The sequence below is a fragment of the Coregonus clupeaformis genome, chromosome 2, assembly GCF_020615455.1.
Source record: "Coregonus clupeaformis isolate EN_2021a chromosome 2, ASM2061545v1, whole genome shotgun sequence".
NCBI lineage: Eukaryota > Metazoa > Chordata > Actinopteri > Salmoniformes > Salmonidae > Coregonus > Coregonus clupeaformis.
In genome coordinates this window covers 27707233-27724161 of record NC_059193.1, presented here as the reverse complement: position 1 = coordinate 27724161, position 16929 = coordinate 27707233, and the positions used below count along the sequence as shown (strand labels likewise).

At 42.3% G+C, this 16929-nt stretch overlaps 2 protein-coding genes across 5 annotated transcripts in view; both read right to left on the bottom strand.

The window, feature by feature from the left end:
• LOC121532773 (protocadherin alpha-C2-like) overlaps positions 1 to 12737 on the bottom strand; it is a 196497-nt gene extending 183760 nt beyond the window's left edge. Inside the window, exon 1 of one of the 4 annotated variants that reach the window (XM_045205001.1) lies at positions 10222 to 12737. In XM_045205001.1, the coding sequence (XP_045060936.1) occupies positions 10222 to 12597 (2376 nt within the window). In that variant the 5' untranslated portion in view covers positions 12598 to 12737. Of the gene's footprint in view, positions 1 to 1061; positions 3578 to 4138; positions 6638 to 7193; positions 9708 to 10221 lie in introns of those variants that run through there. The other 3 variants (XM_045205015.1, XM_045205002.1, XM_045205003.1) reach the window with 3 other exon arrangements.
• A 510-nt stretch (positions 12738 to 13247) lies between these two features.
• Positions 13248 to 15839, bottom strand: LOC121585974 (protocadherin alpha-8-like). The gene has a single exon (XM_041902347.2). The coding sequence runs from the start codon at positions 15681 to 15683 to the stop codon at positions 13248 to 13250; it is 2436 nt and encodes an 811-aa protein (XP_041758281.2). The 5' UTR covers positions 15684 to 15839.
• Between the last annotated feature and the right edge of the window lie 1090 nt (positions 15840 to 16929).

Genomic DNA, 16929 nt, shown 5'->3' with positions numbered 1-16929 from the left:
ACGCTTTTTGGTCACTAAAGAATACATGTTATCCTGAAAGGAGGGTTTTAACTCAATGGGTACATCTCCTAAGAGACTACACTTCTGGTTTGGAATCAAACCCAGTTGTCAATGAGAAATTACAATCCTAATGATCAGATGGCAAAGTCGTAAAGAATTTTGTGGTCCTCTTTAGCTCAATTGGTAGAGCAAGGCGCTTGTAACGCCAGGGTAGTGGGTTCGATCCCCGGGACCACCCATACGTAAAAATGTGTGCACACATGACTGTAAGTCGCTTTGGATAAAAGCACCTGCTAAATGGCATATTATATCATCCATACGGAATCCAACGGTTCAGCAAACGAAAAACAACAAAATAGTATTTGTCTGAAATAGCACGGCTTGATCTGATGTCCGCACGACTCTCTCTTTATCTGTGGGGAACAAAACAGCCCTGAGAGGGGCAGGGCCTAGTATAAAAGTACCAGCAAGTCTCCTTGTGTTACACTGACACCTTTCGGACCGATCTACTGCTTGCCATAAGTACATACGGCTCTAGAATGATTATACCTTTCTGTATTAGCATCAGCAAATGAACCAGCACTATACTACAGTTACATGCGTGGGACGAGGAAAGGTTTAGTGGGAGTAAAATGAAAAAGTTTGGGACTATATGGATGTGGATGAATACAGATGTAAAAGACAGACATAGTAAATACCCGATTGCAAAGAAAAACAATTATCTTGTAAATCAGCACCACAGGAATGGACAGCAGTTGCATGAACGAGTTCAGTTCTCCTCCATTACGCACAGAAAAGTACTTTGTAGACAGGGGTATTACACTAACCAGTCTTGTTGGGACCTAGTTTATGACTAGTCAGTCAACTGTTTCAAATATCAGCATATCTCATGCCCATATAAACAAAACAAAAAAATCGCAAGCGATGAATCACCAGTTCAGCACCATCAGGGCAGACAGCAACCGCTTAATCTTCAGTCATACATTTGATTACGCAAGATAAATACATTCAAATAACCAGCAATATGCTTTCAAAGTTTCATGCTCAGAAACAGTACTTACCTCTCCAGAAGCTCTCCTCCTGTGTTCGGGTACCACTAGAGTATTCCCATTGCTGCCCGGGACTATAGTAGAACCTGTACTCATTCTGGGTCCAACTAACATGTACCGATTGTCTCCGGATCTGTACTGGATGCTGTGGCACAGTGTCCCGTCGTAATTCGCATCTTGTAAATACTTGGAGGAATAGTCTGGGGCTTTGGAGCACTGCATTATAATCAACACGACGATACTGATGAGAAAAAGTGCTGAAACTGACCCCAAAGTTATTATCAAATAAAATGTAACACTATTCACATCGTCGTCCTTTACTGCGCTTTTAACATCAGAAGCTGCATAAGCCTCTTTGGGCTCCACAACGTTGATAATCACAGTAGCTGTTGCTGAGAGTGAAACGTTTCCGTTGTCTTTTACCAGTACGACCAGTTTATGCTCAGCCTTGTCTGTCTCTGTGAATGACCGAAGTGTCCTTATCTGTCCTGTATAGCGGTCCAAAGCAAATAGACTGTGGTCAGTAACTTCCTGCAGTGAAAATAATAACCAGCCGTTATATCCTATGTCAGCATCATAGGCTCTCACTTTAGTCACCAAATGGCCTGCGATCATATTGCGGGGAATCTCCTCCACGCCTTCAGCGGAACCATTAGCACTGACTGGATACAAGATCACTGGAGCGTTGTCGTTCTGATCCAGAATGAACATGTTTACTGTGACGTTGCTGCTTAGTGACGGAGTTCCAGAGTCTGTAGCTACAACTTGGAATTGGAATGTTTTGAGGGTTTCAAAGTCAAAGCTTTTTAGCGCGGAAATATGTCCATTATCAGAATTAATATTCAGGAAAGATGACATAACATTTTGTTTCCCTTCACCTCTAACAATGTGATATGAAATGGCTGCATTTTCATGTAAGTCTTTATCAGAGGCTCTTACAGAGAATATGGACGCACCAGGGGCGTTATTCTCCACTAAGTACAGCTCAAGAGGGTTTTGGGAGAATTTGGGGCTGTTATCGTTCACATCTGATATCTGGACAATCAGAGTTTTGAATGTGGACAAAGGAGGCTGACCACAGTCGGTGGCTGTTATTGTGATATCATAATGGGACACGAGTTCTCTGTCTAAACGCGCCTTTGTGACTATAGAATATACGTTGTCTTTATATGATGGCTTTAACTCAAATGGCACGTCATCAGATATACTAGCAAGGACTTTACCATTAATACCAGAGTCTTTATCTGTCACACTGATGAGAGAAATAACAGTTCCTGGTTTTGAATCTTCAAACACCATATTAGAGAGGGATGTTACACCAATAGATGGTTTATTGTCATTGACATCAATTATCTTTATAATAACTCGACAATCAACAGTCAGTGGAGGTTGGCCTTTATCAGACGCCTCTATATTTAACCTGTACACCTCATTTTCCTCGAAATCTACTGGGCCTTTAACCCGAATTTCTCCAGTAAGGCTATCCAGTTCAAATATTTCATAAACTCCACGTTTTAAATTCCTACCAAGTGTATATTCAACTTCTCCATTTGATCCATGGTCTGTATCAGTTGCGTTAACCCTTACTACAATCCTACCGATATCAGCATTTTCCTGTAACGTCACTGAGTAGACGTCTTGGCTACATACAGGTTGATTATCATTTGTGTCAAGAACTGTGACAGTGATGTTCAGAGTACCTGTTCTAGGCGGATTCCCCCCATCCAATGCTGTCAATAGTAATACATGTTTGGTCTTCTGTTCCCTATCTAAGGCTTTCTGTAAAACCAAAAATGGGATTTTATCACCTTCCCCGCTATCACGGAGCTCTAAATCAAAATGTTCATTTTTATTTAATTTATAGGAACGTACTGAATTTATTCCAGAGTCCAAATCACGCGCAGTCTGGAGTTCAAAACGAGCCCCTGGCAGTTTATGCTCAGCTATGTTGATGTGTATATCTTTTTCAGAGAAGCTGGGTGTATGGTCGTTTATGTCTGTTATCTCTACACCTACGTAATGGACTTCCAACGGGTTTTCAACAATGATCTCTAGATCTATCACACAAGCAACATTTCCGACACAAAGCTCCTCTCTGTCGATATTCTTATAAACATACAAGATGCCATTGTTCTGATTAACTTGGAAAAGAGCGTCATCAGATTCAGAAACGATACGAAACCGCCTCTCCACCAAACTACTGACGTCAAGCCCCAAATCCTTAGCAACATTTCCAACAACGGATCCCTCTCTCACCTCCTCTGGAATAGAGTACCTTATCTGTGCTGAAACCTGCTCTCCGAAGCACAGCAGCAAAGAGAAACGCAGAGCAACCCACCAGTACTCCCATCTGCGCCTTTGTCTTCCGTCTCCCATCGTTAAATAGAAAATTAAACACAATCCTCAATGAAAAAAATACAATCCTGACTATCAGATGGCCAACGGGTTTCTATCCACACTTTATCCAATGTTTCAGCAGCAAAATAGAAAACAATCCTTTCTGTCTAACATAGCACGTCTTGTTCTAATATCCGCACCGACCTATGTATGGAACAAAACAGCCCAGAGAGGGGCAGGGCCTATTCTACAAAGCACCAGACAGTATCCTTGTGTTACACTGACACCCAGCGCTCCAAGCTCCTGTTTACCGCCGTAGACTACAAGAGTGCATGGTTTTGTACATTCATTTGGTTGTCACTATTTGAATTGATAAAAGCCCCAGTTGCATTGGGTCAATCTAGAGGAATAACAATGGCAAAATGACGAGGAAAGGTCGAGGAATAAAACAAAATGGTATGGAACAGTAGGCTACTAAGATGATGTAAAAGATTGGCCAACACACAAAAAAAAAAGAAGAGAAGGCAAGAACACGCTTTAAACGGAAAACAATGCATTTACAATTCAGCACCACTAGAGATAACGGCAACCACACCAGCCATTATGAACAGAAATGCCGTTTGTAGAAAAAGGAGTGTTGCTGGGGCCTGGTCATGACTAGTCAACTATTTTAAGGGATGTATCTTCATATTTCGCAAACACCCATGCAAGCCAAAAACAAACACACGATATTATACATGTACAGCGCTTACCTCTCCAGACGCATGTCTCCTGTGTTCTGGGGGAACCACTAGAGTATTCCCATTGCTGCCAGGAACTATAGTAGAACCTATACTCATTCTGGGTCCAACCAACATGTACCGTTTGTCTCCGGATCTGTACTGGATGCTGTGGCACAGTGTCCCGTCATAATTCGCATCTTGTAAATACTTGGAGGAATAGTCTGGGGCTTTGGAGCACTGCATTAAAATCAACACGATAATACTGGCGAGAAAAAGTGCTGAAACTGATCCCAAAGTTATGATCAAATAAAATGTAACGCTGTTCTCCTCCTCGTCTTTTACTGCGCTTTTAACATCAGAAGCTGCAAAAGCCTCTTTGGGCTCTACAACGTTGATAATCACAGTAGCTGTTGCTGATAATGAAACGTTCCCATTGTCTTTTACCAGTATGACCAGTTTATGCTCAGCCTCGTCTGTCTCTGTGAATGACCGAAGTGTCCTTATCTGTCCTGTATAGCGGTCCAAAGCAAAGAGACTGTGGTCAGTAACTTCCTGCAGTGAAAATAATAACCAGCCGTTATATCCTATATCAGCGTCATAGGCTCTCACTTTAGTCACCAAATGGCCAGCCTTCACATTGCGGGGAATCTCCTCCACACCTTCAGCGGAACCGTTAGCACTGACCGGATACAAGATCACTGGAGCGTTGTCGTTCTGATCCAGAATGAACACGTTTATTGTGACGTTGCTGCTTAGTGATGGAGTTCCAGAGTCTGTAGCTACAACTTGGAATTGGAATGTTTTTAAAGTTTCAAAATCAAAGCTTTTTAGAGCGGAAATATGACCATTATCAGAATTGATATTCAAGAAAGATGCCATATCATTTTGTGTCCCTTCACCTCTAACAATATGATATGAAATAGCAGCATTTTCATTCAAGTCTTTATCAGTGGCGCTTACAGAAAATATGGATGCACCTGGGCCGTTATTCTCCATTAAGTACAGCTTAAGAGGGTTTTGGGAGAATTCTGGGCTGTTATCGTTCACATCTGATATCTGGACGCTCAGAGTTTTGAATGTGGACAGAGGAGGCTGACCACAGTCAGTGGCTGTTATTGTGATGTCATAATGGGACACCAGTTCTCGATCTAAACGCCCCTTTGTGACGACAGAATACGCATTGTCCTGAAATGATGGTTTTAATTCAAATGGGACCTCCTCGGATATTCTTAATAGGACCCTGCCGTTGTTATCGGAGTCCGTATCCGTTACGCTAATGAGAGATATGACTGTTCCAGACTTTGAGTCCTCAGATATCATGTTAGACAGTGACGTCACCTCTATTTCTGGTTTATTGTCATTTACATCCGTTATCTTGATGACAACTCTACAGTCGACTGATAGTGGGGGTTGTCCTTTGTCAGAGGCTTGCACTGTTAATTTGTAAACCTCATTCTCTTCAAAGTCTACTAGACCTATGACACGAATTTCACCAGTAAGACTGTTCAAATTAAATATGTCATGAACTTTGCGCTTTATGTTTCTACCAAGTGCATATTCAACTTCACTATTTTGACCATCGTCTGTATCAGTGGCGTTTATGTTTAAAACGGTTGTTCCAATGGGTGCATTTTCCTGGATAGTAACAGAATAGATAACTTTACCACAAACTGGTCGATTATCATTGACATCAACAACGGTAACCAAAATATTTAGAGTACCTGATCTCGGAGGATTGGCCCCATCTATTGCTGTTAAAATTAATGAGTGGTTTGTGTTTTGTTCTCTATCAATGGCCTTCCTTAAGATTAAAAATGGAACTTTGTCGTCGTCTCCATTATCAATTAATTCCAATTCGAAATGAGCATTACTACTTAACTTGTACATGCGCACAGAGTTCACTCCAACATCTGCATCACGTGCGGTCTGGAGTTCAAAGCGCGTATCAGAAAGGGTATTTTCCGCTATCTCTAAATGCAGATCCTTTTCAGCAAAACTGGGCGAGTGATCATTAACATCCGTTATTTCTACACCAACATAATGAATCTCTAAAGGGTTTTCAACAGCAATTTTCAGGTTTATCAGACAAGCACTATTGCCATCACAGAGCACTTCTCTGTCGATATTCTTATGAACATACAAGACGCCATTGTTCTGATTAACCTGGAAAAGAGCGTAATTAGATCCAGAAACAATACGAAACCGCCTCTCCAACAAAGTACTCACGTCAAGCCCCAAATCCTTAGCAACATTTCCAACAACGGATCCCTCTCTCACCTCCTCTGGAATAGAGTACCTTATCTGTGCCGAAACCTGCTCTCCGAAGCACAGCAGCAAAGAGAAACGCAGAGCAACCCACCAGTACTCCCATCTGCGCCTTTGTCTTCCGTCTCCCATCGTTAATTAAGCAAAGCAACAAAAAACGGTCCTCAATGAAAAAATAATAATCCTAAAATTCAGATAGAAAACTCTTTATTATCCATACTGTATCCAATACTTCAGCACCGGAAAATAATACGGTTCTCTCTGTCCAACACAGCAGGTCTTTTTCGGATGTCTGCTCAGCTCTCTCTAGAACAAACCAAATCAGATAGAAGCCCAGAGAGGGGCAGGGCCTATTCTATAAAGCACCAGACAGTATCTTTGTGTTACACTGGCACCCTGTGGGCCGGGATTCCATCCACAGTGATATGAGCTCCGAGAGTTTACATACCAATAAATATACATACATTAGCTATCAAATAACGAGTAAAAATGAAGATGGAGGGTGGGTAGAGATGGGAGGAAGATGAAGAGGACGAGACTGAATTGAAGAAGTAGGCTATATAGCAAAATAACAGAAAATGCAGGTGTGGTAGTAGCCTAGCAAGCTCTCACCAACTAATTAAGAGAGCTTGTAATTCAGCACCATGGACAGCAACCACGGCAGCGACTTTGCCTATGTCCCATTAGCCACGGACCAAACATAATCAAAATAAAATACATTATGGAGACTAAAGGTTATGAACAGTTCTTACCTCTCCTGGGCCAAACACGATCAAAATCAAATACATTATGGAGAGAAAAGGTTAGGAAAAGTTTTTACCTCTCCTGAAGCTCTCCTCCTGTGTTCGGGTACCACTAGAGTATTCCCATTGCTGCCCGGGACTATAGTAGAACCTATACTCATTCTGGGTCCAACTAACATGTACCGTTTGTCTCCGGATCTGTACTGGATGCTGTGGCACAGTGTCCCGTCGTAATTCGCCTCTTGTAAATATTTGGATGAAATGTCTGGGGCTTTGGAGCACTGCATTAAAATCAACACGATGATACTGGCGAGAAAAAGCGCTGAAACCAACCCCAAAGTTATTATCAAATAAAATGTAACGCTGTTCTCCTCCTCGTCTTTTACTGCGCTTTTAACATCAGAAGCTGCAAAAGCCTCTTTGGGCTCAACAACGTTGATAATCACAGTAGCTGTTGCTGAGAGTGAAACGTTCCCATTGTCTTTTACCAGTATGACCAGTTTATGATCAGCCTCGTCTGTCTCTGTGAATGGCCGAAGTGTCCTTATCTGTCCTGTATAGCGGTCCAAAGCAAAGAGACTGTGGTCAGTAACTTCCTGCAGTGAAAATAATAACCAGCCGTTATATCCTATGTCAGCATCATAGGCTCTCACTTTAGTCACCAAATGGCCTGCGTTCACATTGCGGGGAATCTCCTCCACACTTTCAGCGGAACCGTTAGCACTGACGGGATACAAGATCACTGGAGCGTTGTCGTTCTGATCCAGAATGAAGACGTTTATTGTGACGTTGCTGCTTAGTGACGGAGTTCCAGAGTCTGTAGCTACAACTTGGAATTGGAATGTTTTGAGAGTTTCAAAGTCAAAGCTTTTTAGAGCGGAAATATGTCCGTTATCAGAATTGATATTCAAGAAAGATACCATATCATTCTGTGTCCCTTCTCCTCTAATTGTGTGATATGAAATAGCAGCATTTTCGTTCAAGTCTTTATCTGTGGCGCTTACAGAGAATATGGATGCACCGGGGGCGTTATTTTCCACTAAGTACAGCTCAACAGGGTTTTGGAAGAATTCTGGACTGTTATCGTTCACATCTGATATCTGGACGCTCAGAGTTTTGAATGTGGACAGAGGAGGCTGACCACAGTCAGTGGCTGTTATTGTGATGTCGTAATGGGACACGAGTTCTCGATCTAAACGTCCCCTTGTGACTATTGAATATAAGTTTTCTTTATATGATGGCGTCAATTCAAAAGGGACATTTTCTGATATACTTGAAATCACTTTACCATTAATACCAGAGTCTTTATCTGTCACGCTGATGAGAGAAATAACGGTTCCTGGTTTTGAATCTTCAGGCACTGTATTAGAGAGGGATGTTACATCAATTTCTGGCTTATTGTCATTAACATCGATTATCTTTATGATCACTCTACATTCCACAGTCAATGGAGGTTGTCCTTTGTCTGAGGCCTGAACATCTAGTTTATACACCTCTGTGTCCTCGAAGTCCACCTCACCTTTAACTCTAATGTCTCCAGTTAGTCTATCCAGTTCAAAAATATCATAGACTTTTCTCCTTAAGGTTTTACCCAGGCTGAACTCAACCTCACTATTACTTCCTTCATCTGGATCAGTTGCATTTACTCTAATAACAACTGTACCAACTCCAACGTTTTCTTGTATCCTAATAGTATATGTATCCCGACTAAAGACTGGGCGGTTATCATTAATATCTAGAACAATAATTGTAACATTTAGAGTTCCTGATCTTCGAGGATTACCTCCATCTATCGCTGTTAGAAGAAGCGTGTAGTTGTGTTTTTGTTCCCTATCTAGCGACTTCTTTAAAACTAAAAACGGTATTTTGTCCTCATCGCTTTGCCGCACATCGATTTCAAAATGATCATTTGAGGTTATTTTATAGGTATGAACTGAATTCATCCCAACATCAGGGTCACGAGCTGCATGTAATTGGAAACGTGTACCTGGAGCGGTATGCTCAGCTATCTCAAATTTCTGTTCCTTTTCTGGAAAATTAGGTGAATTATCATTCACATCTGTGATTTCTACACCTACATAGTAGACTTCTAGCGGGGTTTCAACTACTATTTTAACATCTATCAAGCACACGCCAGTGCCATCACAGAGCTCCTCTCTGTCGATATTATTATGAACATACAAGACGCCATTGTTCTGATTTATCTGGAAAAGAGCATCATTAGATCCAGAAACGATACGAAATCTTCTCTCCACCAAAGTACTGACGTCAAGACCCAAATCCTTAGCAACATTTCCAATAACGGATCCCTCTTTCACCTCCTCTGGAATAGAGTACCTTATCTGTGCCGAACCCTGCTCTCCGAAGCACAGCAGCAAAGAGAAACGCAGAGCAACCCACCAGTACTCCCATCTGCGCCTTTGTCTTCCGTCTCCCATCGTTAAACAGACAATTAAGCACAATCCTCAATGAAAAAATACGATCCTACTGATCAGATGGCCAACTCGTATAATGATCCATACTGAATCCAATGTTTCAGCACCAAAAAATAATTATGATTCTCTGACTATCATAGTACATCTTGTTCTGATATCCGCCCCACTCTCTCTGCATGTGTAGAACAAAACAGCCCAGATAGGGGCAGAGCCTAGTATAAAAAGTACCAGACAGTCTCCTTGTGTTACGCTGACACCATGTGGCCCGGAATTCTGGTATCTACAGTACAACTACTACATGATCTCCGAGAGTTGTTTTCAATAAACCGGTACGTTTTTTTATCCTAACAAATATGTACACAAATTCCAGTAAATTAGACATCAAAGAACAAGTAAATATGATGGTGGAAGATGAGCGGATGAGAGGAAGAGGTAGTGAATGAAATGGAGGAGTAGCTACAGAGCAAAACAACAGATTTTTTAAATAGTAGCCTACAATGCTCTCAACAAGTCATAAGCGAGGTTCAGCACCATCGACAACGACTGTTGCTGCGAGTTTGCACACTCAGACATTAAGCACAGACAAAACATGCTAACAAACAACAAATTCACTCAAAACATGTCTCTTTAGCGGGTTTAATGGGCAGTAGAGGACAGAGACAACTCTTACCTCTCCTGAAGCTCTCCTCCTGTGGTCGGGTAGCACTAGAGTATTCCCATTGCTGCCCGGGACTATAGTAGAACCTATACTCATTCTGGGTCCAACTAACATGTACCGTTTGTCTCCGGATCTGTACTGGATGCTGTGGCACAGTGTCCCGTCGTAATTCGCATCTTGTACATACTTGGAGGAATAGTCTGGGGCTTTGGAGCACTGCATTAAAATCAGCACGATGATACTGATGAAAAATAGCGCTGAAACCGACCCCAAAGTAACGATCAAATAAAATGTAACGCTGTTCTCATCGTCGTCTTTTCCTGTGCTTTTAACATCAGAAGCTGCAAAAGCCTCTTTGGGCTCCACAACGTTGATCATCACAGTAGCTGTTGCTGAGAGTGAAACGTTCCCATTGTCTTTTACCAGTATGACCAGTTTATGATCAGCCTCGTCTGTCTCTGTGAATGGCCGAAGTGTCCTTATCTGTCCTGTGTAGCGGTCCAAAGCAAAGAGACTGTGGTCAGTAACTTCCTGCAGTGAAAATAATAACCAGCCGTTATATCCTATATCAGCGTCATAGGCTCTCACTTTAGTCACCAAATGGCCTGCGTTCACATTGCGGGGAATCTCCTCCACACCTTCAGCGGAACCGTTAGCACTGACTGGATACAAGATCACTGGAGCGTTGTCGTTCTGATCCAGAATGAACACGTTTATTGTGACGTTACTGCTTAGTGACGGAGTTCCAGAGTCTGTAGCTACAACTTGGAATTGGAATGTTTTGAGGGTTTCAAAATCAAAGCTTTTTAGAGCGGAAATATGTCCATTATCAGAATTGATATTCAGAAAAGATGCCATATCATTTAGTGTCCCTTCACCTCTAACAATGTGATATGAAATCGCAGCATTTTCATTCAAGTCTTTATCTGTTGCGCTTACAGAGAATATGGAAGCACCAGGGGCGTTATTCTCCACTAAGTACAGCTCAAGAGGATTTTGGGAGAATTCTGGGCTGTTATCGTTCACATCTGATATCTGGACGCTCAGAGTTTTGAATGTGGACAGAGGAGGCTGACCACAGTCAGTGGCTGTTATTGTGATGTCATAATGGGACACGAGTTCTCTGTCTAAATGCTGTTTCGTCACTAAAGAGTACATGTTTTCCTGAAATGAAGGTTTCAATTCAAAAGGTACATCTCCTGACAGATTGCACATTACTTTCCCATTAATGCCGGAGTCTTTATCACTTACGCTTATGAGAGAAATAACAGTTCCTCGTTTTGAACCTTCTGACACTAAATTTGACAATGATGTCACATCTATCTCTGGTTGGTTATCATTTACATCTATTATCTTAATGATGACTCTGCATTCAACAGTTAGTGGAGGATTTCCTTTATCCGATGCTTGGACATCCAGTTTGTAAACATCGATGTCTTCGAAATCCACATCTCCCTTAACTCTGATTTCACCTGTCATACTATCTAAAGTAAATACGTCGTATATTTTAGGTTTTAAGTCACTGCTGAAGATATATTCAATATCACCATTTGGGCCTTCGTCGATGTCAGTGGCCTTAACTTTAATCGCAACATTTCCAACTTTTACATTTTCATGCAACGTCACAGAGTAAACCTCTTGGGTGAACACTGGGTGGTTGTCGTTTGAATCGAGAATAGTGATGGTAATATTAAGAGTCCCTGATTTTGGTGGATTTCCCCCATCAATCGCCGTTAACACCAACTTGTGCTTGGCTTTTTGCTCCCTATCTAAAGATTTCTGTAAAACTAAAAATGGAATTTTATCATCTGCCCTGTCTCTTACTTGCAACTCAAAATGTTCATTCTGACTCAATTTATAGAAGCGAACGAAATGTATTCCTACATCAGGGTCAAGCGCAGCTGGCAGCTGAAAACGTGTTCCAGGCACAGTAGTCTCTGCAATTTCAAGTCTTTTCTCCTTTTCTGGGAAACTGGGAGAATTATCATTCACATCGGTAATTTCTACACCTACATAATGGATTTCTAAAGGGTTTTCAACAACCATTTTGAGGTTTATCAAGCAGGCGCTGTTACCATCACATAGCACTTCTCTGTCGATATTCTTATGAACATACAAGACGCCATTGTTCTGATTTATCTGGAAAAGAGCGTCATTAGATCCAGAAACAATACGAAACCGCCTCTCCAACAAAGTACTGACGTCAAGCCCCAAATCCTTAGCAACATTTCCAACAACGGATCCCTCTTTCACCTCCTCTGGAATAGAGTACCTTATCTGTGCTGAAACCTGCTCTCCGAACCACAGCAGCAAAGAGAAACGCAGAGCAACCCACCAGTACTCCCATCTGCGCCTTTGTCCTCCGTCTCCCATCGTTAAACCGAACATTAAGCACAAACCTCAATGAAAAAATACAATCCTAATGATCAGATAGCCAAGTCGAAATGATCCATACTGAATCAAATGCTTCAGCACCGAAAAATAATACAATTATTATCTGACTATCGTATACATGTCTTGTTCGGATGTCCGCACCAGTCTCTCAGTGTGTGAAACAAAACAGCACAGAGAGGGGTAGGGTCTAATCTACAAAGTACTAAACAGTCTCCTTGTGTTACCCTGACACCATGTGGTCTGGGATTCTGGTCCACACAATAGGCTACTATGAGCTCCGTGTGTGTCTTCTGTATCGAATCCAGTAAATACACCAATATCAGTAAAAATAAGAATAAAAGAAGGGGTGATTAGATAGGTGAGGAAGAGAAAAATACTAAATTGAAGGAGTGCACAGTTAAAGAACAGCCCGTGTAGCTCAGTTGGTAGAGCATGGCGCTTGCAACGCCAGGGTTGTGTGTTCGATTCCCACGGGGGGCCAGTATGAAAATGTATGAACTCACTAACTGTAAGTCGCTCTGGATAAGAGCGTCTGCTAAATGACTAAAATGTAAAATAACCTAAGTGAGCTTGTAATTCAGCACCATGGACAACGCCCTCTACAGGGAGTTTGCGCATGGACATTACGCACAGACAAAAACATGCTAGCGCACAAATTCACTCAAAACATGTCTCTTTATCTGACTTAATAGGCAGTAAAGGATAAAGACACTTCTTACCTCTCCAGAAGCTCTCCTCCTGTGTTCGGGTACCACTAGAGTATTCCCATTGCTGCCCGGGACTATAGTAGAACCTATACTCATTCTGGGTCCAACTAACATGTACCGTTTGTCTCCGGATCTGTACTGGATGCTGTGGCACAGTGTCCCGTCGTAATTCGCATCTTGTAAGTACTTGGAGGAATAGTCTGGGGCTTTGGAGCACTGCATTAAAATCAACACGATGATACTGATGATGAAAAGTGCTGAAACTGATCCCAAAGTTATGATCAAATAAAATGTAACGCTGTTCTCCTCTTCGTCTTTTACTGCGCTTTTAACATCAGAAGCTGCAAAAGCCTCTTTGGGCTCCACAACGTTGATCATCACAGTAGCTGTTGCTGACAATGAAACGTTCCCATTGTCTTTTACCAGTATGACCAGTTTATGCTCAGTCTCGTCTGTCTCTGTGAATGGCCGAAGTGTCCTTATCTGTCCTGTATAGCGGTCCAAAGCAAATAGACTGTGGTCAGTAACTTCCTGCAGTGAAAATAATAACCAGCCGTTATATCCTATGTCAGCATCATAGGCTCTCACTTTAGTCACCAAATGGCCTGCGTTCACATTGCGGGGAATCTCCTCCACACCTTCAGCGGAACCGTTAGCGCTGACTGGATACAAGATTACTGGAGCGTTGTCGTTCTGATCCAGAATGAACACGTTCACTGTGACATTGCTGCTTAGTGACGGCGTGCCCGAGTCCTTGGCAATGACGTGAAACTGGAACGTTTTGAGGGTTTCAAAGTCAAAGCTCTTAAGTGCGTAAATGGTACCGTTGCCTTCATTTATGTTTAGGAAGGATGTCACGCTTTGTCCAGTGCTCCCACGGTCCAGTGAATATGAAATGGCTGCATTTTCACCTTCATCAAAATCAGACGCGCTTACAGAGAAAATAGATATACCGGGTTTATTGTTTTCAACTACATAAAATGTGTAAGGGTTGTCGGTGAAAAGTGGATTATTATCGTTAACATCTACTACCTCCACTTGAATTACTTTAGTTGATGTCAAAGGAGGGGTTCCTAAGTCTTTAGCCGTGATTGTAATATCATACCGAGCCACAGACTCTTTATCAAGGAATTCATTCGTGACTAACGAATAGAAATGTCCATCGGGAGAAGGCTTCAGATCAAACGGTAAATCCTTCGGTAAAGAACAGACTACCTGTCCGTTCACACCCGAGTCCAGGTCGGTCATCCCCATTAGCGCTACCACGGTACCGGGATGTGCGTCCTCAGAGATCCGCCTGGACAGAGAGGTGACGTCAATCTCGGGCCTGTTGTCATTCACGTCTTCAACTCTGACGAGCACGTTGCAGTGTGTGGAGAGAGACACCGCTCCCGTGTCCGCTGCCAGTACATTCATCTCATACACCTGCTTCTCCTCGAAATCAAGGCCTCCCTTCACTTTTAGCTCTCCTGTTTTACTGTCCAACTCAAAGGGCTCAACACCCATACCTCTAAATTTGCCTCGTAAAGAATACTTGACCTCGCCATTTAGACCCTCGTCCGTATCAGAGGCATTCAATCGAATTAAAAATGTCCCCGCAGGTGCACTTTCCTTTATGGTTACCGTGTATTTCTGCTTGTCACACACTGGTGCGTTATCATTTATATCGGACACAATAACTGTAATATTAAGGCCTCCTGATTTGGGTGGCTTGCCCCCATCTAATGCTGTTAACAGCAACGTGTGCTGAGAAATAAGCTCCCTATCCAATGGTTTTTGTAATATTAGAAATGGGATTTTACCGTCTTCACCAAATTCTTCTGTTTCCACTCGAAAATACTGGTTGTGGCTTAACGTATAAGACTGCAAAGCATTTAAGCCTACATCTGAGTCGTGTGCTCCCTCCACTTGGAACCGTGTCCCTGCCAATGCGGACTCTAGTATTTCCAAATTATATGTTTCCTCGGGGAATTTAGGGGAATTGTCGTTTACATCTATTATCTCTACTGTCACTTGGTGCATTTCTAGCGGATTTTCTATCACCGCTTTTAGGTTGATGAAACACGGCGTGGTTTTTACGCACAGTTCCTCTCTGTCTACTCTGTGGTTCACTAACAAAGTGCCATCTCTCCGGTTTACCTGGAAGAGCTCGTGCTTTGTTCCAGATAAGATGCGAAGATTCCGGTCCGCTTGTCTCGAGGTGTCGAATCTTAGGTCTTTAGCTATATTCCCAACTGCCGTTCCGACTTTTAGTTCCTCTTGAATTGAGTATCGTATCTGTCCGGAGATTCCTTTCAAATGAAGCAAAAGAAGAGCAAAAGAAGGAAATGCCCATCCACCTAACCAGCGTCTTTTTCGGGTTTGTATCGCCATTGTATGCTAGAATAACTAGGCTATAGGTCAAACGCAGAAATGCTAAAATCTAAAAGCACACAAATAAATTCCGTATCAGAGGATCGCACTATAAGTGTTTGTTATTTCTATCGTCCTGCCTTTTAGAATAGCGCTATTTACGTCCGCGGTGATGCTACTGTCTCTCTGCAGCTGCTGAATGTCGCATCCCTTCAAGAACAGCCCTATTACGCGCCTCTATTACCCGTTTATGATGTAACAGCACCATCATGCGTCTGGCCACCTTGTTGTTCTTAACCTGTAGGCCAATATCGTCATACATGCCCCGGCTTTGAAGTACTTTAGAAATGAATTGAATTGGCTTTCCATAACGGATCAACCTAATTGTATCACCTCTTACAATATACTGTCCTTATTTTATCAGCAAAATACTGTCCTTATTTGATCAGCAATATATTGTCCTTATTGAAAATTATTGACAATTCTATATTATTGAAAATTATATACACTTCATAAAGGGCATGGGTGACAAAAACAGTACACTAGGATTCATAGGACATGTTTCCAATGGGACCGTTAAGCAAAATCAATCATTGCAAATAAGAGGCCGTTTCACATTTATACTTAGTCTTTGATCAGCAATATACTTTTCTTATCATTGGTGGAAAAAGTACCCAATTGTCACACTGAAGTAAAAGTAAAGATACACTATATATACAAAAGTATGTGGACAGCCCTTCAAATTAGTGGATTTGGCTATTTCAGCCACACCGTTGCTGACAGGTGTATAAAATCGAGCACACAGCCATGCAAACTCCAAAGACAAACATTGGCAGTAGAATGGCCTTACTGAAGGGCTCAGCGACTTTCATCGTGGCACCATCATAGGATGCCACCTTTCCAACAAGTCAGTTTGTCAAATTTCTGCCCCGTTAAGAGCTGCCCGGTCAACTGTAAGTGCTGTTATTGTGAAATTGAAACGACGGTTCAGACGCAAAGTGGTAGGCTGCACAAGCTCACAGAACGGGACTACCGAGTGCTGAAGCGTGTAGTGCGTAAAAATCGTCTGTCCTCGGTTGCAACACTCACTACTGAGTTCCAAACTGCCTGTGGAAACAACGTCAGCACAATAACTGTTCGTCGGGAGCTTCATGAAATGGGTTTCCATGGCCGAGCAGCCGCACACAAGCCTAAGATCACCATGCGCAATGCCAAGCATCAGCTTGAGTGGTGTAAAGCTTGCCGCCATTGGACTCTGGAGCAGTGG

What these genes read in the sequence shown, in the direction of transcription:
- LOC121585974 (XM_041902347.2), bottom strand. Translation starts at nt 15,683, where the DNA reads ATGGCGATACAAACCCGAAAAAGACGCTGGTTAGGTGGATGGGCATTT.